This window comes from Mastigoproctus giganteus, chromosome 12 (genome assembly GCF_048544385.1).
Source record: "Mastigoproctus giganteus isolate SK-2022 chromosome 12, ASM4854438v1, whole genome shotgun sequence".
In the NCBI taxonomy this organism is placed as follows: Eukaryota; Metazoa; Arthropoda; class Arachnida; order Uropygi; family Thelyphonidae; genus Mastigoproctus; species Mastigoproctus giganteus.
In genome coordinates, this window is record NC_143586.1 from 47,317,729 (window position 1) to 47,340,051 (window position 22,323).

The 22,323-nt window shown below is 37.7% G+C and overlaps 1 protein-coding gene across 1 annotated transcript in view; it reads left to right on the plus strand.

The window, feature by feature from the left end:
• LOC150077017 (equilibrative nucleoside transporter 1-like) overlaps positions 1-22,323 on the plus strand; it is a 157,806-nt gene that overhangs the window by 12,303 nt on the left and 123,180 nt on the right. Inside the window, exon 2 of the mRNA XM_090385620.1 lies at positions 13,561-13,642. Coding sequence (XP_090241746.1) covers positions 13,561-13,642 — 82 coding nt within the window. The remainder of the gene's footprint in view (positions 1-13,560; positions 13,643-22,323) is intronic.

Genomic DNA, 22,323 nt, shown 5'->3' on the forward strand with positions numbered 1-22,323 from the left:
TCCTGTCTCTGTAAAAATGGTCTCAAGCACAGACCACTCAAAAAAATTTTACCTCATGAATCTGGGCAATATCTCTCTAGTGCCAAATTGATTGACAAAGCTGTTGTTTTAAGGCAACTTTAGTTTAACTTTATACAAATAACAATACATATCACGTCATAGAAATGTATTTCTTTAATAGTTTACCAGTTGGCACACTTCCTCTTATCATCTATGTGCAGAATTGCAAACACTTTCAAATTTAACCTTTCTTACGACTTTTTCTCAATATTGCCTCATATCTGTTAAGTAAATTCTCAGATCTATTCTAAAGCCTTATGACCTGTGTGATCATGTCAGAGTTGTAAACAGTTCATTTTTAATCACTGGCTCTATAGGTTTGATGGGAATTCTGTATGGTCTTGTTTTTTTGTACAGTACTAAAAATATTTATTTATTTTATATGTATTTTCCTGAAAATTTCTACTTAATTCAAGTCCAGTGTTAAGAAGTTTCTTCTGGATTCTCATCCTTTAATCCAGAGGTGACCAACTGAATTTGTGATGCTATCTACTTTTTTTCTTCAAAATGTGCTGCGATCTACCATCTCAAGAATTTCATTGCACATGGTTAAAAAAGTTAATCAACATATATTAAAACACATTGTTTATAAATTTTAAAATTAAATACAATTCAGAATTCTTATTTTAAATTCATGCGTATTTAAATTTTTAATTTATGTAAAATATGTCTTCATGTCATCTGCCAAGCTTTCAAAATCGGAGCTATACTATGATAAGGCCAACCATAAAGAATCTTTTGCATGCAACTTTGTAAGAGTAGAGCGATTCTTCATCTTTGTTTGTTTCAAATATGAAAAGGCCAATTCCCATAGATATGTGGACCAAAACAGGAATTTAAATATTCACTGCATTTTTTTACATTTGGGTACTTCTCTCTGCAAACATATTTCCAAAAGTCATTTTCTGATGATCTGGCTTTGAGGAAGATATCGTTTTGCAATGTAATAATTTCATTTTCAAGTAATATTTTCTCCATGTAAAAAATCTCAGCGATTTTTTTCTGCAATTTGTTTCGTATCTAAGTCGACATTAAATGGATAAGAAATATATTGAATAATGTAAGCTGCTGATAACAATCTTGCATATTTGCAAAATGATCGAATTTTTTTTCTTTGAGATCCTTAACCATTGCCAAAAATTGATATTTATATGCAGAAATACTACTAATCATGTCACCCACATTTTTATTTTTTCCTTGTAATTTCAAATTCAGATCACTTAATTCACTGTTAAAATCTGCCAAGAAAGCCAGATCACATAACCACTCAGTATTTTGTAGCTGCTGATAACATCTCCCCTTTGATCAACAATTTTTTTTATTTCATTCAGAAAATTTAGAAATCTCTGTAGAAATTTTATCGACTCAGCCACCTCACATCTGTTCGTAATATCAGATCTGGTTCATTTATATTGAGTTGCATTTTGAAAAGTCTCCTTTGGAGACATTGCCCTCTGATGGAATTCACGATTTTGAAAGCTATATCCATAACACTTTTAGTTGCAGTATTTAATCTTTTCCTGGCTAACACTTGTTGGTGGATGATACAGTAGTAACTCAAAAAATTTGGGAATTCATCATCATTTTGGCACAATGCGATGAATGAATTAAGACACCCTGTCATTGCTTTAGCTCCATTTGTTGTTACTGATACAAACTTAAATAGTGGTAATTTAATTTTTTTAATAAAATTTTTAAATGCATTAAATATATCAAGACCTGTGGTCCTTTCTTTTAATGAAACCATACCCAGCAGTTCTTTTCTAGTTGCAGAATCATCGAAGAAAAACGGGCAATTGAACTGTATCACTGATGTCTGTAGATTCATCTAGTTGTAAAGAAAAGGACACACAATTAGCAATATGAGCACACAATTGTTCGCTCACATTTTTACTCATTTTTTTGATCCGTTGCATTACAGTATTTCGAGATAACTGCAGATCTTGAAGAGCACTTTTAATTTCATTTTTGTTCTTAACATTTTCAAAAAGAGAATCTGTTATTCCTAAACATGCGTCTTTGATGACCATCAGAAAATGGTTTGCATTTTTTTCCCAAGAAGATGACGCGCTTTAAATGATGCTACAGTTACTGCTTTAGATTGTAAACTAGGTGTCATGAAGAAATTTTGTTGTACGAATAATCTGGATTTAAGTTCTTTTAATTTATTTTTTCTAAGGTCACTATTAGGCGGAAAATCCAATTGGTATTTACAATGGAGTGTGGAAGTGCCTTTCTAAATTTCTTACTTTGGGTATAGCCACAGAAGCATTGCAAATGAAACAATAACATTTTTCTTTTATCATTACAAAAAAGTATTCTAGTTCCCACTCGAAATGAAAATGACATGTTTTACTATTTTTCGTAGTATTCATTTTAAATCAAAGAGTATTAAATTAACTTATAAGTACTGCCCAGTTATTAATATTAAGTAAGCTAAATAAGAATTCGACACATACACTATGCTCTCTACAATGTAACTGCATGAATTTTCACAAGAGGAGCCTAGTGGCTGTGTGGCAACAAGAGTATTCACGTGGTTCAATGGATTTGTATTAAACATATGCAGTGGAGTGCATAATAATAACATTTAGATTTTGACTAATCTATTTTTAGATGTATTTAAAATTCGCCGTGATTGAACGAAATTAAAGCCACGATCAACTTGTTGGCCACCCCTGCTTTAATCCATTCATGGTATTACAGGTTTTAGGAACTTTTTACTGACAATTGCTTAATTCAGTCATCATGGATTTTCAATTCCCATTAAGTTATCTTAAAAAATAAATGAAGTTATCAAAAAAAAAAAGGAATGTTCAGAGAGACTTCAAGACATCTGCATATGTGATTACTGTGTGTATGTAGCATATACCAGATTTTATTTATCTTTGTAGTTCCAGAATGATTACTTTTTTAATTAATGCACACTGTGCAACAGCTTTTTCTTTTGCCCTACTGTTTTTAAAAGACAAGTAATGTTCCTTCCTAACCTCATATTAGTTACCTCATATGGTTACATTGCATAGTACATGTTATATTTGCTTGTATTATAACCCCATAACTCCTAAAGCAGAGGTTCCCAAACTTTCTTTGTTCACAGTGCCCTTAGTGTCTTGGTAATTTTTTCACAGCACCCCTAGGCCAAAAGAAATACCTAACAGTTTTTATTAAGTAGTTAGGTCCAAACAACTTAATAAGTACAGTAATGTTGAAACTGTGAACTACCTCGAACTAGTAGTTCGCGTGGTGTCCCAGAGACATTGAGTATCACCAGGGCTGAGCTATGAATATTTTAACAATGGGCTCACAGTTCTTCCAAATTTCTACCAAGTAATTTGATCGGTCATGGAAGTGACATCATCCGCGGTTTCCACCAGAGGCGCTTCCCACGCTCCCACTACTAGTAGTATGGTTAGTGGGCATGACGCATTATTCGTGACTGACCGATATAATATCTCGAGTCAGGAGCGGATTCAGGAGGGTGGAGAGATGGGGCTCGTTTACCCCCTTAACCATGCGTATAAGTGTATGTGTATAAGGTCTATCTAAAAAAAATGTGAAAACCTCGTCGTCATGCCTCCCCCTACAATGATACTTCAATACGATAGTGATGTGAGTTCTTTTTAGAATTTTTGATTAGTATGACATCACAATCATACTTTCTGAAATTACTACTGCAGTAAGTATGATTGCAACAATAAAAGTATTTGTCATATGACTGTGAGAATACAAGTGTTTATCATATGACTGCAACAATACAAGTATTTGTGATACGGCGGTAATAATACAAATATTTGTCAACAATTTCTTTTTTTCGTCTCGCATTTTCGTTACATTCCATTGTTAGGTTCCCCTAACAGCTGTGTATGTCATTTAAACTACAAGGTCGAGACATTTAGATATGTTGCAATCACAAGTATACATCTCTTCCTTTCAAATACAGATATATACAGTTATACCCAGTTATTTATTAACAAATAAAGTACAAATAACAGTACAAAACCAGTAGCTTTCGGAACGCGTGTCCCTTTATCAACTGATAAGTTAATATAAAATTTGAATACATTACAAGCAAATGTGGCACGTTAATCATGCGTCATTGTTGTAGCACGGACGTGTGCTGCTTTACGCCAGTGATCATCCATCAATAAAACGGTTGTTTCTAGGATGGGATGTAGACGCATGCCTTTCTGGCGATTTAATGCCTTAGGATTGTTTATTATGTTTAGTGACTCTAGCCATAGGCGGTGGCGAAAGTGTCGCGCGTGGTCCACTATCTCAAAGTCGCGCTTGGGGTCAAGATCGTGGTTGGTAGCCCAAAAATGTTCTGCGACCGCGGACTGGTCAGTTTCGGCAAGCTGGATTGCTCTGTCGTGTTCCGTGAGGCGATGCGTCTACATCCCATTCTAGAAACAACCGTTTTATTGATGGATGATCACTGGCGTAAAGCAGCACACATCCGTGCTACAACAATGACGCATGATTAACGTGCCACATTTGCTTGTAATGTATTCAAATTTTATATTAACTTATCAGTTGATAAAGGGGCACGCGTTCCGAAAGCTACTGGTTTTGTACTGTTATTTGTACTTTATTTGTTAATAAATAACTGGGTATAACTGTATATATCTGTATTTGAACTATGGACCCCAGTACTCCAGGCCCATTCATTACTATCTCTTCCTTTAGTTATCATAAATCCATTGTATCTTGTCTTCCATAAAATTTATTCTAAAAATTGCCATATGCAAATTTACTTCTTTATTAATATTTGTTGTCGATCTGCTTTGCTCAATAGCTGAGCGATGATTACAGTGGAATGATTTGACATAACGATCCAGATCAAATCGAAGCAATGGTTTTCCATTTAGATCATAATAATCTGCACCGTGTTTAATGGTCAACGTCAGGGGTCGGCAAACTACGGCCCGCGGGCCAAATCCGGCCCAGCCTCTCTTTTTAATCTAGCCCACCCCCTCTTTTTAATCCGGCCTGCGGGTTAATATTGTTTTTTACCTGAAAAAAATTAAAAATAAATCAAATTACGTGCTGCAATAGCCGATTGTTGAGTTGAGAATAATGACTGCATGTGGCGCTACTGGCGTCGCATATTCGCATTCTGTCATCTACCGTAGAACAAGTGTTGCCAGCATTTCTCTCAGTTTTGCTTTAGCGGCGCACGTGGTATTGTCTGTCATGGCACTCTGCGATCTTTTTTTTTTTTTTCATTTTTTTTATTACCCACCGTTTCCATGTCACCCTCAAGACCAAATATAAAGAGAAAAGTGAACTTCAAATGTCGTGTTTTTAAAGTTGAATAGAGTGTGAATTATTTTGTCATATAAATAAATGACAAAGTATCATGTTTATTATGTAATGACACAATAGCTGTGCAAAAAAAAAAAGAGTACAATATACGTCAGCATTAGCATTAGTAGAGGTATTTGATGCAAGAAAGCAAGCTTATGCAGCATCAGCCAAAAAAAATAATAATAATAATAATAATAAATAAATAAATAAAAAATAACCACTTCCACTTCACCCCTCTGTTCGTTCGAAATACCTGTCCAGCTGAGCCTTAAACTTATTTAGGCTATCAACTTCCACGACAAGGGATGGAAGTCTATTCCACCCAACCAACCACCCGCTGGCTAAAGGCAAATTTCCTCACGTCTATCCTACATCTGTCTTTTCTCAATTTGAATTTATGCCCTCTCATGTGATTATTCTGAGCGAGAGGAAGAATCCCATCAGCATTGAGAATGCTCAAACCGTTCAAGGCTTTATACACCTCTATCAGATCACCTCGCTGGTTCCTAGTCTCCAGACACTGTAATTCTCAAAATTTAAGCCTTTCTTCTTAAGAGCAACTTGGTTCCATTCACTAATCTTGTTGTCCTTCTCTGTACTCATTCCAACAGCTCTACATCCTTCTTAAAACGAGGCTTCCAGACCTGTATACAGTACTCAAGGTGTGGCCTGATCATTGCCTTATACAAGGGGATAATCACCTCCTTATTCCTGCTAGAAAAATTCCCGTATATCATTGACAAGACACCATGAGCTACTCTTGCAGATCATCAGCACTGCTCAGAAAACTTCATATCTGCCTGCACAACCACCCCCAGGTCCCTTTCATTCTCTACCACTGTCAGTGTAGTACCACAGAGTTGATACGTTGCTCTGGGGTTGCTGTTTCCCATATGCAGTACTTTACATTTGTCAATGTTAAACTTCATTTGCCACCTCTCAGCCCATCTGCTCAACCTTTCCAGATCCTGTTGCAGTAGCATAGTGTCAGTAGTGTCCTTGACAACCCTGCTAACCTTCGTATCGTCTGCAAACTTGGACATTAAGCTTGATTACCAAAGTAAGCACGCAGCACAATATTCAAAACTCCAGAAAATTGACGGAAGCTAAAATTGGAAAGTTTAAAATGTAATGCATCATCACAACGCAATTTATTCGTTAAAATAAAAAATGATAATGAAGCAGTAACTAAAGTAAGCTTAAGAATAGCTCATTTATTAGCCAAGAAAGGGAAACCATTTACCAATGGTAAATTAAATCATGTTTGCTTGTGGCAGCCGAAGAAATGTGTCCAGAGAAAATGGATTTGTTTCGATCTATCAGTCTTTCGGCGAGAACAACTGTTAGAAGAGTTGAGGACATCGGGAGCCACATCAGGAGTCAATTAAAAGACAAGGCAAAAAATTTCAAGTGGTTTTCGTTGGCTCTTGATGAGTCTACAGACATTACTGATACTGCCCAATTGTTGCTGTTTATTCAAGGAGTCAATACTGAGTTTGAGGTTAATGAAGAATTAGCTTCTATGAATAGTCTGCATGGAACAACTACAGGTGAAGATATCTTCAAGGAAGTTGAGAAAACGCTAACACAGTACAATTTGCAATGGAATCAGTTAAAATGTGTCACAACTGATGGTGGTAAAAATATATGTGGAATGGGGAAAGGATTAGTTGGACAAATTTTTAAGGCTTGTGAAGAAGCTAAATGTTCAAAACCTCTGGTAATTCATTGTATTATTCACCAGCAGGCTCTTTGTGGGAAACACCTCAATCTGTCATGTGTTATTGAACCAGTTGTGTGTGTCAGCGGTTAACTTTATTCGCTCTCGTGGACTTAACCATCATCAGTTTCGTAATTTTTTATTAGAAATTGAAGCCGAATATCCTGATTTGCCCTACCATACAGCAGTTCGATGGCTCAGCAATGGAAAAGTTTTATTGAGATTTTTTGAACTCAGAGAAGCAATAGAAATTTTTCTAAATGAGAAAAACTGTCCACAACCACTATTATCTAACAATGAATGACTATGGAAATTAGCATTTGCTACAGACATTGTGGGATATCTTAACGAATTTAACTTAAAATTACAGGGGAAAACAGTGCTCATATGTGAAACGTATTCTTTCGTAAAGTCATATCATCAAAAATTTGCATTGTTTGAAACACAGATCACGTTAACCAAGTTTGACCATTTTCCATGCTGTAAAAAATTTCAAATATTAGCGAAATCCCCATTCCCAAAAAAATTCGCAGCAGATATATTTTCTGAACTTAAACTACAGTTACAACAGCGTTTTTCGGATCTTGATGCAAGTGCAAAAGACATTTCCATATTTCAAAATCCATTTGGCTGTACAATTGAGGAGCTTCCATCAGATCTTCAGTTGGAAGTGATTGACCTGCAAAATGATGATATGCTAAAGGTTAGGTTTAAAGAAATGAATCTAACCGAATTCTATAAATATCTTTTGGAAGATAAATACGGTCAATTAAAATCATATGCACGGGGATTTATATCTGTATTTGGGAGTACTTACCAATGTGAAAAGACATTTTCGAAAATGAAATATGTAAAATCACAATAAAGATCATTATTAATGGATGACCATTCGCAAACAACTTTAATGATAGGAAGTACTAACTTTGAACTCCAGTATGATGAAATATTATCTCAGAAAAAACAATTACATCCATTGCATTAGTACAAAATTTAACCAGTTCTATAATACGTTTATTAATAAATGGAAATATTTTATTCATTTTTTTGTAAGTGTCAGCATGTGTATAAATATGTAAAATATCACTTCCTAATAAAAAGATTTTGAACCTGTTTTTTTTGTTGCTCTATGAGTAGAATTACCCATGTAAATATCTTTGAGCTTGCTACCTGGCCCACCGAGCCTAAAAATTTTACGATCTGGCTCTTTCCAAAAAAAGTTTGCCGACCCTTGGTCAACGTTATTCATTCGTTCACTCAATATTATTCAGTACACTGAAAGCTCGCTCAGCTTCATCACTACTAATCGCAATGGCTTCAAAGATATTTCTGGCTTTCTTAAATTGAAGAGGGATCTTAAAGATAAACTGTCTTTGACAAAATCTCTAAAATCATTAATTTTTATTTCATATTTTATCAGAAAATTTAAATTAATTATTCGGTTTTCACCGTCTGCCCACCAAGATGAAATTTCTTTCACATTCCACGATTTTGAGTAGCATATATTTAAAATTTCTTTCAATTCCTCGTTGTCAGTGGATTCATTATTTAATTTAAAATCACTCTGTTGCATTAATAACTTATCCTTTAAGGATAAAACAATGTATTTAATAGATTGTCACAAGGTAATTTTTTAAATGTGTTCTTCCTTTCGAATTTGATTCCTTCAAATTCTTTCCACTTCAACATGCTCTCAATTTTAGCTTCATAATTTCCTTCAGAATTTTTCAAATTAGCAAAAGCATTTATAGTTTGAATAATTAATTTATCTGCTTTTACCAGAGTGATTCTGTAAAGCTTCTGAAAGGTAAGAGAGCTCCTGTAGGATGTCAATCATTAGTGCTAAATCGTTAAGAAATTCCACATTGAAAAGTCAGTTTAATAATCCCAAAAATTTAACTTCTGATTCAAAATGTTTGCACAAAGTGGGACAATTCCTCCAACCCACAATTGCTGTCTGCAAGCTACAAGCTGCCCATCGTGGCCTGAACACACAACCAATCTTTATAGTTTCCACATTAAGTTCTTTAGCAATCATCCTTAATTCATGCTAGTTTTTTGGAGATTGGTGATATAATGCATACAGTTTTTTTTTTTTTTTTTAAATTATTGCCTGGATGCCATTATATTTCAGAACATTTTCTACACAATGAAAGCCTCGATGAAGTTTCAAATCTGCTAACATTTCATCTCTGTAAAGTTCATATAATATCGTAGTTGCCTCACTCCCCCCCCACCCCTACGTTGCTACTTTCCTAGTTCTTCGAATATTGTGTAAAATGTCGGAATCACACGGATATTCAGCTACTGTGACCTTGTAAACATAGAGAGAAGAAATTTACTGGAAGACGTGGATCATTCACTTCTCCGAAAAACATATGACTTCTTGGGGAGTAAAGGGGAACCAGGTTGACCAGAGGCTGTAATCCATGTCAGGAATCTTCTTAATCCTCTGACTGGCTATGAAAAGCAGATTGACGAGCATGACTTCTCGGTATATGACTGCAGGTTTTAGGGACACCACTAACATTGTGAAACGTAATCGCTTTCACCCTTAATTCGCACTTTCTAATTGCTGAAAGGCCAGAGATCAGAACAATGCATACAGTTGTGTCTCGTAATCTGTTCGTTATATGGAAATTTTCTTCAGTCAATGGAAACTATTTTAAATGTAATTACCAAAAAGGGAATTAAAAAAAAAATTGCTATAAAGAAGTTCGTTAAACAGATGTCCAACTGTAATAAAATCAAAATTGAAGCAATTTTAAAATACATAACTGATCGAATGCTGGAGATGGTGTCCCACTCGTCCCACATAATTTTGGCTCTGGATACTCAATAATTACATTCAGGATTTCATTAGTAAAATAAATGATTGTCTCAACGATGGGCTCACAAATTTTCAAATAAAATAACAATGGGCTCTCGCAAACCCACTATAGCTCACCACTGAGTATCACTGTTTCCATCGAAAATTTAAAACATCCCGCGGTGCCCCAGGATGCTGCGGTGCACAGTTTGGGAACTACTGTCCTAAAGACAAAAAAGATTTACCATATTTCCCCATATATAAGATGCACCTTAATTTTGGGGCCCGAAATTTGAAAAAAAAATGTATTACATAAAGTTATTGAACTCAAGTTTTATTCATCATAAAATTCATACACCTCCTCATCACTGTCAAAACTCTCATCCATTAGCTTGTCCTTGTCTGTGTTTGACGAATCACTGTCTTCTTATATTGCCTCATCCTCAGTTCCATCTATGGCATTTGAAATGCCACACTTCTTAAATGACTTGACAATGATCTCAATCTTATCCCAGGATCTTTTCACCCAGGTACAAACTTCTCCTATAGTTGGTTTCTTCACTTTTTCTGCTGGTGTCAAATTGTCCTCAGAAGACTTCATCCATTGGTTCCATACGTCTCTCATGGCAGCTTTGAAGGGTTTGTTAATGCTGACATCAAGTGGTTGGAGCTGGGATGTCAAGCCTCCAGGTATGACGGCAAGTTTTGTTTTTTGCTCTGCAGCAATCTTCTTTGTGTTTTTTGTTATGTGTGCCCTAAACTGATCAAGCACCAATAGGGCAGGTTTGCATAAGAGCCCACCTGGTCTCCTGCTCCAAACTTTCTCAAACCAGATCTTCATCCCATCCTGATCCATCCAACCCTTGTCATGAACGTGGACAATCACTCCTCGAGGAATGTCTTCTTTTGGCATTGTTTTGCGCTTGAAAATCAGCATAGGAGGCAGCTTGGTTCCGTCGGCACAACAAGCTAGAACAACTGTATAATGGCTCTTTTCATGTCCACTTGTCTTCACAGTTACAGTTTACACCCCCTTCTTATCAACAGTTCTGTTACTTGCGACATCAAATTGAAGGGAGACTTTGTCCATATTTGCAATCTGTCCCAACTCAAACTGATGTGTCTTCCGACATTGAATGATAAAACGATGAAATTCAAGGACCTTCTGCTCATAGCTTTCAGACATCTTTTGGGCAAGTCTGTTGTGTGTACGCATGCTTAGTCCATTCCGTTTCATGAACCTGAAGCACCAATTGTGCCCTCCTTTGAAATCAGTAACTTCTTTTTCATCAGCGATTGTTCTTGCCTCATGCTGAACCATCTTTGTGGACACAGGAATTCCAATTGCCCTTTGCTCTTCAATCCATATCTTCAATTCCCTCTCTAAATCAGGCCATTTTGCTGACTTGCCTCTCGTGGCCTTCTTCTGCCGTGGTGTTTTCAGTAGGGTTTTTCTTCTTCCCGTAGCCAGTCTCGGATTGTTTTCTGTTGGAGGAGGACCAAACTTACATTCAGCAGCACGATTTCCATTCACTTTTGCAAACTGGATCACTTTTAACTTGAATTCAGCACTGTACGAAAATATTTTCTGAGCCATTTCTGGGCAGAACGTGGCAAATATACCAGTAACAAGTGCGAAACAAAGAGCGCAAAGACAACAAGCGCGAAAAAGCGGGAAATGCAAGTAAAAAAATCTACAACCACTGTATAAGACGCACCCAGTTTTTAGACCCCAAATTTTTCGAAAAAGATTGGTCTTATACATGGGGAAATACGGTAGATATTGTGATAAATCAGATCTACTATGCAGTGTAAACAATTTGTTTTCTTAGTTGGCTAGGTAGGCAAATCGTGTCCTGTCTGTGATTTATAGGATCTTTGCAAGTACGGAAAAGGATGTCATTGCCCCCTCTATGCGTAAGACAATGATGAAACTGCATTTGAAGTATTGTATTTAGGTCTGGAGGTTGCACCTAAAAAAAATCAACATTTGGCTCCATGGAGCTGAAGGTGAATCCGTGAATAACGTTATGTGAAATGAAAAAATTCAATTTAGGCTTAATAAAATCAGTTTTATTTTATTCAGTATTTTCATTTACAATTAACAATAAAGGTTTGTTATAACTAAAGTAGGATACAAGTTGAAACAATTCAAACTATTAACATTACGATTGAAGACTAAGTCAATACATGATTGACGACCCGTAGTAGATTTTGTAGGATCTAATGCGAGTTTAAGATTGAATTTTGATTCCATGAAGTCGAGGAATGTGCTTGCTTTTCAACATTATATTTGTGATTTTGTCGAAATCTTTGAACATGTTTAGTTGATATAACTTTCAGCATCGTCACAACTTAACTAAATGAAACACAACCGCACTGCTCGACAAATGCAAAGTAACTAAATGAAGTAATTTTACTTTAACGAGTTGTTCAACTCTCGAAAACCAAAAACCCGATTTGAAATCTAGTTATATATCCTTGTAGAGCTCTCAAAGGGGAACAATTTTGTTGCTCAATTGTACGCAACTGGTTGCATTACTGCACTTTTACATACAATTGAGTTTTCTTGGGTGCATGTGTTATACTTGTTGCGCCACTGCACTTGTCATGGCACTGCTGTTGAGAGTGAAAGTAACCAAGGTGCAACGGCAAATGACCATAATGTGAACTTTTTAGTTTTTTCAAAAAAAATGATATTAAATATCAAAATTTCTAATTTTTTCTTGCATATTCGTCAACAGCATTATATACCAGACAAAATAAGTATAAATTGTTTATACTTTTGGCTATTAGTTTAGAGATATAGCAGCAGTTAGGTGTTTTACTTTTCATGACACCCTGATCGCCCTAGGGTACCCCCAATATAGACATTATTCACATCAAAAAAAAAGAGTGCAACCTGAAAACGAGTTCAAAGATGAGCAGCCAGATTGATGATGAAAGGCACTAATCACTGTATGAAGAGGCGCCTCCGTAGCCAGGTGGGAAGGAGCAGCAGTGCGTAGCACACGTTTCTTGATTAGACCGGGGTTCGAGCCCGTCACCACCAAATACAGAGGATGCCGAAAGGTCAAGGAATGACCACCGCATATCCCGGAGCAATATGGCCTTAGTTGCTAGTGCTCCAATAAATAAACAAACAAACAACTGTATGAAGAATGTATTTGTGAAAGTGCAGATCACAAAGTTTGGCAATTAGACATACACCTCAAATAGATCTTCAAAGATAAGGCTCTAGGGGATTTCAGTAAAATGAACAAAGGAGGCATACTTCTCACTGGTAGAAGACACAAAAACCAGGGCAGATGATATATACATAAAATCCTGTGGAGTAATAAAAGCAATGTGTTGTAGATCGAAAAAAATTACCTGCCAAAGTATTTAAGTTGGAGAGGTTGATAAAGTTGAGAGTCGAATTGGATAATTATTTTAGCAGCAGAGAAAAGTATGATGATATGAGTTTTTTTTTAGAAGATGCAGAAAAAGTCCGCTATTTTGCATCATTTAGCCATTCTTCTTCTATTTTGCAGCACTTTACATAACAAATAAAAAAAATTATAATTTTCTGCTTTAATATATCTATTTTATTCTTATTTATATTAGGAAGCTTATTTTTACTATATTATTTTTTTAAATTTAATAGTCTGATTATTTTTAATAGCTATAAAAAGGTACAGTTAGCATTTGGCATTTTTGGACTTGTGGCATTGCTTCCATGGAATTTCTTCATTACAGCAAGTGATGTAAGTATTTATCTTTAAAAGTAATGTGTTTATGCTGATTAATAAAATCACAGGCCAGAAACAGCTTTCAGTAGAATATTATTCATTTTATATTATTGATATTAATAACATGCTAGAAAAATTCATATAGCTATGTGATACCAATTAACAGTGAATAGCTAGACAGTGGAATATATCTAAAACAGAGAAAATTCAGAGGAACTAATTTTTTTTTTTTTTTTTTTTTGTATGAAAACCCCAAACATGAGAGGTATTAGAACCTATAGTACTTAGTACCGTGCTTGGGTTGGAGAGTGAGAAGACGAAAGAAGATATTAGTTGACATTAGACTTGAACTTTTGTAGACTGTAATTTTCAGGAAATACATATGAAGGAAGGCTGTTCCGGAAAACGGCAGTTGAATGAATAAATGAGAAAAATGAAAAGTTGGTTCTGTGAGTTTGAAGTTGGACAGTAAATGGATGTTGGCTGGAGGCGGCACATGTTCGGACTGTTTTGAAAGAGAGAGCGGGAATTATAGAAGCCAATTCAGAAGAACAGTGCACATGGAAGTATCTGTAGAAAAGGGATGCAGAAGAAACAGTACGTCTATGAGACAGAGTGGAGAGAATCCATTAGAGATGAGTCATAAATTAACCTAACTGCCCTCTTCTGAATGGAATCTAGAAGTCTGAGAGAAGTTATGGGAGCACCCATAACCTCTAATATTGTCCCCAGATGTGAGAACAATATTTCATGGTAAGGCGGATTTGTGATTTATACAGAGTGAACAGCTGTTTCGAAGAAAAGTAACAACAAGAGCGAAAGAGAAAACCAAGTATTTTAGATTCAGAGGAAGCAATATTTGTAATGTGCTTATGCCAAGAGAGATTAGAAGTCAGGGTTATCTCCAAAAGAGATATATCATTATGCCCAGAAATCGGAGTGTCACCAAAGATAAGCATAGGAGCAGAAGAATCCTTTTAGCAAGATATAAGAGAAGACTGAGTTTTAGAAGGGTTGAAATCAACTAAGTTGTCTTTGCCCCACCAGAGAATAACCTCAAGATCAGCATTTAACAAATTGGTAGCAGATTTTTGAGAAGTTGAAGCTGATTGAGCAGGACAAGGTTTCTCAAAATGGAAAGTGGAATGCAATGTACTATCTTCGACAAAACTATGGATAGGATTTCCAGTCAATGGAAGAAGGTCATTAATATACAAGAGGAAAAGAACTGAACCATGGGGGACACCGGCATTAGTGGAGAAGTTAGAAGACAGAGAGCCATCTACCATCACCCTCAGTGAGCGATCAGAGAGAAAACTGGATAACCAATTACTAAAATTATTTGGCAAACCATAAGATGGAAGCTTGTTTCAAAGACCTTTATGCCAAACACGTTCGAAAGCCCTTGAGATGTCAAGAGCAACTACTTGTGTTTCACCAAACCTTTCCATTGAATTAGTCCATAAATAGGTAACATAAGCCAGAATATTACCAGTGGAACGACACTGACGGAAACCATACTGGCGATCGTTGATCAGGTGGAAGATTTCTAGGTAGTTTAAGAGTTGGCGGTTAATTGATTTCTCCATTACTTTAGAAAGAGTAGAAGTAATTACAATAGGACAATAATTGGATGGGAGGGATTTGTCACCCTTTGTAGGAACTGGCTGGATATGAGCAAATTTCCAAGCAGAAGGAAAAACACCTTTGGAATAAGAAAGTGAAAAAAGGCGGCAAAGAATAGGAGTAAGTTCAGGAGCACAAGTTTTGAGAACAAGTGGAGAAATACCATCGGGACGTGGAGCTTTCTTAGCATCAAGATTCGTCAAAATCCTTCTGACATCCTTTTGACGGAAGACCACAGGAGGCATTGAATGGAGCATGTTGGGAATGGTGGGAGGTGTTTTACCAAGATCATTAATACATGAGCTGGAAGAAAAATGGGATGCTAGCAGGTCAGCTTTATTCTTGGCTGAAGTGACAACAGAACCATCTGGTATGGACAGAGGTGGGAGCAGAGATGGGCAAAAGTTGTGGCCAATAGTTTTGGCAAGAGACTGGAATGCTCGGCTACCATTAGGACAAGAAGCAAGTTTTCTACTCTTAGCCTGTTCAAACTCTAGTTTGGACCGATTAATAACTGCTTTACAATAGTTGCGAGCTTTGGCGTAGGCAGAAAATGAAACTGAAGAATTAGAAACAAGCCAATTACGATATGCAACACTCTTCTCTTAAACAGCTTTAGCACATTTAATGGAAAACCAAGGTTTAGATAAAGTACGAGATTTTAAAGTGGAATGTGGGATAAAGGATTCCATTCCTGCAAGAATAATTTCACTGACATGATCTGAGCAAATGTTGACATTAGAAGTTTTGAAACAGTAATCCGACCAAGGAAAAGAAGAAAAGAAGTCTTGCAGGTCATCCCATTTTGCATTCTTGTAATGCCAAACAACACGAGGTTGGGAATAGCCATGAGATAAAGGTTCCATTGGAGAAGAGACAATCACCAAGTTGTGATCTGAAGTGCCTAAAGGACCTCTCACTTCGACCACGTACTTAGAAGGGTTGCTTGTGAGAAAAAGATCAAGCATATTGGCAGTATGATTAGGATTATCTGGTATTCTTGTAGGTAAATGAACAATTTGTGCAAGGTCATTAGTAATTGCAAAAGCCTCAGCATCTTAACCAGCTGGGTCGGTGTGACTAGAAAACGGAAGCCAGATGGAGTTGTGAACCTTAAAATCACCAAGGAAAATTACCTCACTGTTAGGAAAGTTGCTAAGAGAGGAAGTCAAAGCGCTCCAAGTGGTTAGTGGAGTTGGGAGAACAGTAGAGACAACAGATGAATTTGGCACAATTAGTTAGAGAGATTTTAAGCCAGAGAAGATCAAAGAGAGGAGATTCCAAATTGCCAAGTCTCTGACAGGGAATATCAAAACGGACATATGCACACGTACCACCTTTGAGGCGAATGGAATCATACAGTGAATAATTTGGGCATCTGAGATGAGCATTAGTTGAATCAACTGATAACTGAGATTCTGTCAGGAAAAAGTACATGGGGTTTGGCAGACTGCAAGTGGAAATGGATATCGTTGAGATTAGAATTGAGACCACGCATATTTGTGAAATGAATTAGGAAGTGCTTGGGAGGTTTAGATCTTTTCGCAGTTCATGGTGTATTCAATGGTAAGAAAAAGTGGGTGGGACATGCTGTATGAAGTAATGAAATTTTTGGATATGGCATACATATGGTAAGAATATACCCAGATCCTTGACATAACGTGGCCTCGACAATGTTCCCCGCATACACACTACTCGGACTCCCTCCAGTCACTATCTGGCAGAGTAGAGGTAGCAAGATTATATACAAGCTCATCCGGAAGCCTCCTAGAGAGGTACCAATAGGTTCGGTCTGGTGTACTAACTAGCGGCCGGCCTGCGAACACCGTTTTAGAGCTGTAATGTACTGTACCCTCGAAATGTAAGGAATATTGGATCTTGCCAGAATGTTCATCATAAACTCAAAAGTCATCAATCATACTGCATTATGGAAGAGATTGGGAAGGGTTGACTGGAACTTAGCTCTGGAGACTAAACATGGGTTCCGCCACTTCAAGCCTCCAATAAGCAAAGTGTTGGTATTGCACCTGTTGATGAGAGTCATCTACCACCTAGTACTGCCTGGTAACATAGAAGGGCGGCGTTCCTCCATGTGGTGTGGGCTCCTCACCTCGATCTCTGCTTACGTTGGTTCACACCAGTGGTCACCCACCATGTACTTGTGCATGGAAGTTGTACCCAGGATTACTAACAGTCCCACCATCACGAAGGTGCAAGCAGAGGATTTTGCTGTCACAGACCATCCGGACTTAGCATTAGCATTAGTAGAGGCATTTGATGCAAGAAAGCAAGCTTATGCAGCATCAGCCAAAAAAAAAAAAAAAAAAAACCACTCCCACTTCACCTCTCTGTTCGTTCAAAATACCTATCCAGCTGAGCCTTAAACTTATTTAGGCTATCAACTTCCACGACAAGGGATGGAAGTCTGTTCCACCAACCAACCACTCGCTGGCTAAAGGCAAATTTCCGCACGTCTATCCTACATCTGTCTTTCCTCAATTTGAATTTATGCCCTCTCAGGTAATTATTCTGAGCGAGAGGAAGAATCCCATCAGCATTGAGCATGCTCAAACCATTCAATGCTTTATACACCTCTATCAGATCACCTCGCTGGTGCCTAGTCTCCAGACACTGTAATTTGCAAATCTTAAGCCTTTCTTCGTAAGAGCACCCCTTTGTTCCATTCACTAATCTTGTTGCCCTTCTCTGTACTCGTTCCAGCAGCTCTACATCCTTCTTGAAATGAGGCCTCCAGGCCTGTATACAGTACTCTAGGTGTGGCCTGACCATTGCCTTATACAAGGGAATAATCACCTCCTTATCCCTGCTAGAAAAATTTCTATATATCATTGACAATACACCATGAGCTACTCTTGCAGCCCGTCTGCACTGCTCAGAGAACTTCATATCTGCCTGCACAACCACCCCCAGGTCCCTTTCATTCTCTACCACTGTCAGTGTAATACCACAGAGTTGATACATTGCTCTGGGGTTGCTGTTTCCCATGTGTAGTACTTTACATTTGTCAATGTTAAACTTCATTTGCCACCTCTCAGCCCATGTGCTCAACCTTTCCAAATCCTGTTGCAGCAGCATAGTGTCAGTAGTGTCCTTGACAACCGTGCCTGCCTTTGTATCGTCTGCAAACTTCGACATTAAGCTTGATATACCATCATCAATATCATTTATGAATACAGAAAACAATAATGGACCCAACACTGAGCCCCGAGGGACTCCACTAATAACATTAGTCCACGACGAGCAGTGTCCATTGATTACCACTCTCTGTCTTCTCCCCCTCAGCCACCCCTTTACCCACAGCAGCAATTTGCCTCCAATGTTACACTGCTCCAATTTGTGCAGCAGTCTTCCATGTGCAACAGTATCAAAAGCCTTTCTAAGATCCAAGTATATAATATCAAAGTTATTCCCTGCATCCAGTTCCTTTGTGACTGCATCATAGTATCCAATCAAATTGGTCAGGCAAGACTTCCCCTTAACAAAACCATGCTGTGTCCGAGCTATAACTGAAGTCTTGTCTAAATGATCCTGCAGTGCTTCTTTAACTAGTGCCTCCATTAATTTTCCTGGAACAGAAGTTAAACTCACAGGTCTATAATTGCTTGTGTCAGCTTTTGATCCTCCTTTGTGAATTGGGGTCACATTTGCACATCTCCAGTCTATGGGTACCTCCCCTGAGTCCAAGGAAGCTCTCATAATTATGGCTAAGGGTTTGCTTACTTCCTTTGCTGCCTCCTTTAATATAACTGGATAGATCCCATCCACCCCAGGTGCCTTTCTTGTGTTTACCTTCAACAATTTCTCCTCCACTTCACTCTCAGTTATTACAAGATTCTCTAGCTTACTGCTAGAGTTGAATACACCTCTGGCTTTCCCCTCGCTAAATAACTCCTCATGTGTGAATGTCGATGCAAAATATTCATTTAGTTTGTTAGCTACCTGAGCAGGATCATCAACAGTTGACCCATCGATATCAAGTGGACCAATCTGATTCATCCCCTTCCTTCTAGAGTTTACATAAGTAAAGAACTCTTTGCTGTTTTTCTTTGCATCCCTTGCCAAAGATTTCTCGTAATCTGCCTTCGCCTGCCTAACCTCCTTTGTAACTTGGTTACAGATCAACTTGTATCTATCATAGGCTTCTGTGTCATGTGTTAATTTGTATGTATCCCATGCATGTTTCTTCTCTGCCATATGCCTCATCAGTTCATCTGACATCCATTTAGGCCTAAACCTTGAACAATATTTCTTAGTTGGTATGTAAAGTCTAGTAGCTTCCAAGATAAGTTCTTTGAATGCTTCCCGTTTTGCATTTACTGTTGGTAACATCATCAGTTGGTCCCACTGTATAGAATTTAAATACTGTCTCAGTCCATCGTAGTCGCCTTTACGAAAGCAATAACCCTTCCCATTACCCCTAATGGTAGTTACCTCTTTGAGTAAATCCCACTTCAGCACACTGTGATCACTGCCACCTAGTGGTTCATTTATCTGCAGATTCTTAATGCATGAAGAATCACTGCTGATAATCAAATCAAGAGTATTCCTCCCTCTAGTTGCCTCCCGAACATGCTGATGTAGAAAACAATCATCCAATAAATCCACAAAAGCCTTGCTAGTATGTGAGTGACCAGCCCACAAATTCCAGTCAATATCTGGGAAATTAAAATCTCCCATTATAAGACTCTCTGATTTACTGGCCCACTCTATTTCCCTGTACAGTTTCTTATTATACTCATCAGAGTCATTAGGCCTATAGCACACTCCTACTCTCAATTTTGATCTCCCAATGCTTATGTCACACCAAACTGACTCGACACTGCACTGTCCAGCGATGTCCACTGGCTTCACTTCCTTGGATTTTATGTATTTCTTAACTAATAGCATAACCCCTCCTCCCTTCCTGTCCAGTCTATCTTTTCTGTAGACGTTGTACTCCCCAAATTCCAGTTCTGCATCCCTTATTTCTGTGTGACACCACGTCTCTGATATCCCAACAATATCTGCCTTTGATGTTTTGAGCAATACCTCAAATTCATCAAATTTATTTACTAAACTCCTAGCATTGGTGTACACGCAAGTATACATGCACCTATTTCTATTCTTAGCTACCCTAACACACCCCATGTGTTTACTTGTACCGCAATGACTCCCAGCAGTCTCTGAAATATCCTGAATCTTGTTTTTCAGGCTTCTGCTCATTCCAATAGAAGCAGTGCAAGAATCTCTTTCACCTCTGCCAGTGGCTACTGTTAATCTATTTGTCTTTGTATCCCCCCAAGCTAGCAGTTTTCCGACCCACCTAACACTGCCTCGATAGCATCAGCAAATATTCTTTCACCCTTTCTATTTAAGTGTATCCCATCCCTGTAGAAGCAATCCCTCCTGTTAACAAGTATAGTCCAGGCTGAAAAAAATTCTACCCCTTGAGCCTTGCACAATCTTTCCAGGGCCGAATTGATCGACAAGGCTCTCATCATATACTCCCTCCTATCGTGTCTGGGCAGAATTGCAGACACTTTCAAATTCAACCCTATTTCACGGCTTTTTTTCAACAGTGACCTGTACTTGTTAAGCAATTCTGCCGGTCTCCTACTCTTGATATCGTTAGTGCCCACGTGTACAACTATATCACCTTTTGTGCCCTTGAAAGATGATATCCGCTCTACAACGTCATCAACCTTTGCCCCTGGCAGACATACCCTGGTCCTGTTCCACCTATCCTTTTTACAAAGGATGTTCCCCGTTTCCCTGACAATAGAGTCACCAACAACAACTAGTTCCTGTGGGACCAGCGCATTCTGCCTTAGGGGTTGCCGCTGTGTTGCGTGATGACCAAGTGGAAGCTCTGGCGTTGATGTGGGCAGTTGAGAGCTTGATGGGCCCTCAATTTAGTTCCTTCGAGGGCATCCACCCTGTCCTTCAAGCTCTCATATAGGCCCATAAGAACGCTGAGTTGTTGCCTGATTTCGATACACTCCTTGCATCGTGCACACACAAAGACATCCCCCATGGCAATATCATGTCCCGTACCTGAATGCTCCACAAACATCATGCAAGCTGTGCATTTTAGAAGGCTGTGACTCAGAAGGCAACTGCCCCCCTCAGTTCTCCTCTGAGCCACAGCACTTCCATTAGCTTGAGCCTTTTGTTTTGCTGCTCTGGTCTGAGTCATGATTACTTTTAATTTAAATAAAATTTCAATTTCAGTTTATAACCCTAACTTATCTCCCAACACAGCTATAATGGGAAATATATTTTTAGCGTCAAGTATTAATCAATCAGTCAAGTATTAATTATCTCCGAGTTCCCTTTATATAACTTCCGTATCAGTTATGTATTAATTAATTATACGTATTTATTAGATTATGTTTGTAATCTAAGTCGGTATATGTATTTAGTTAAAAGTGCAATTTAAATGCCAACGAAGTTGAACAAGTTTAATAGATTTTACCGATCGCTGAAAATATTATAACGTATACTATACTAACGCTATCTAGGTTCGATATATCACGATCGTATGACAAAGACAAAGGCGGAAGTTACGAACAGTAATCTATGGACACTTAAGTATTAATTTACTTTCAAATCTCGCTGTCCCAATTCAGAATAAACCAACGATCCTTACTAGGTCTATAAGCTACTTCCAAAAAATAATTTGATGTAAAAGATATTCAATAAGCGGCTAAATTTGGCTAAAAAAACTTCTCGTTCAGTGGAGTTGTAACTTGTAACACGTGGATTTGATACCCTTACCGATACTTTTATGCAATTACAAGGCCGAGTAAAGAATAAATACACCAGATTAATCAGAAATATCACAAAATAATGCTATACTACTAAATTTAAATCAAAAGTTTTAGAAAAACAATAATTTCAAATCAATAAATAAGAAAAATCCACTTAGCAGCTTTGAACACGTCTGGCCCGTACTAGCCTCGTCAGCAGACGAGCTTCGCCGAAATTGGGTCCACTTGACTTGAGTGTCACCCGAATATCAGTTCCATCAGCGTTTTAGACTCCCAGGTAGCAAGTACAGCTTGTCTGGC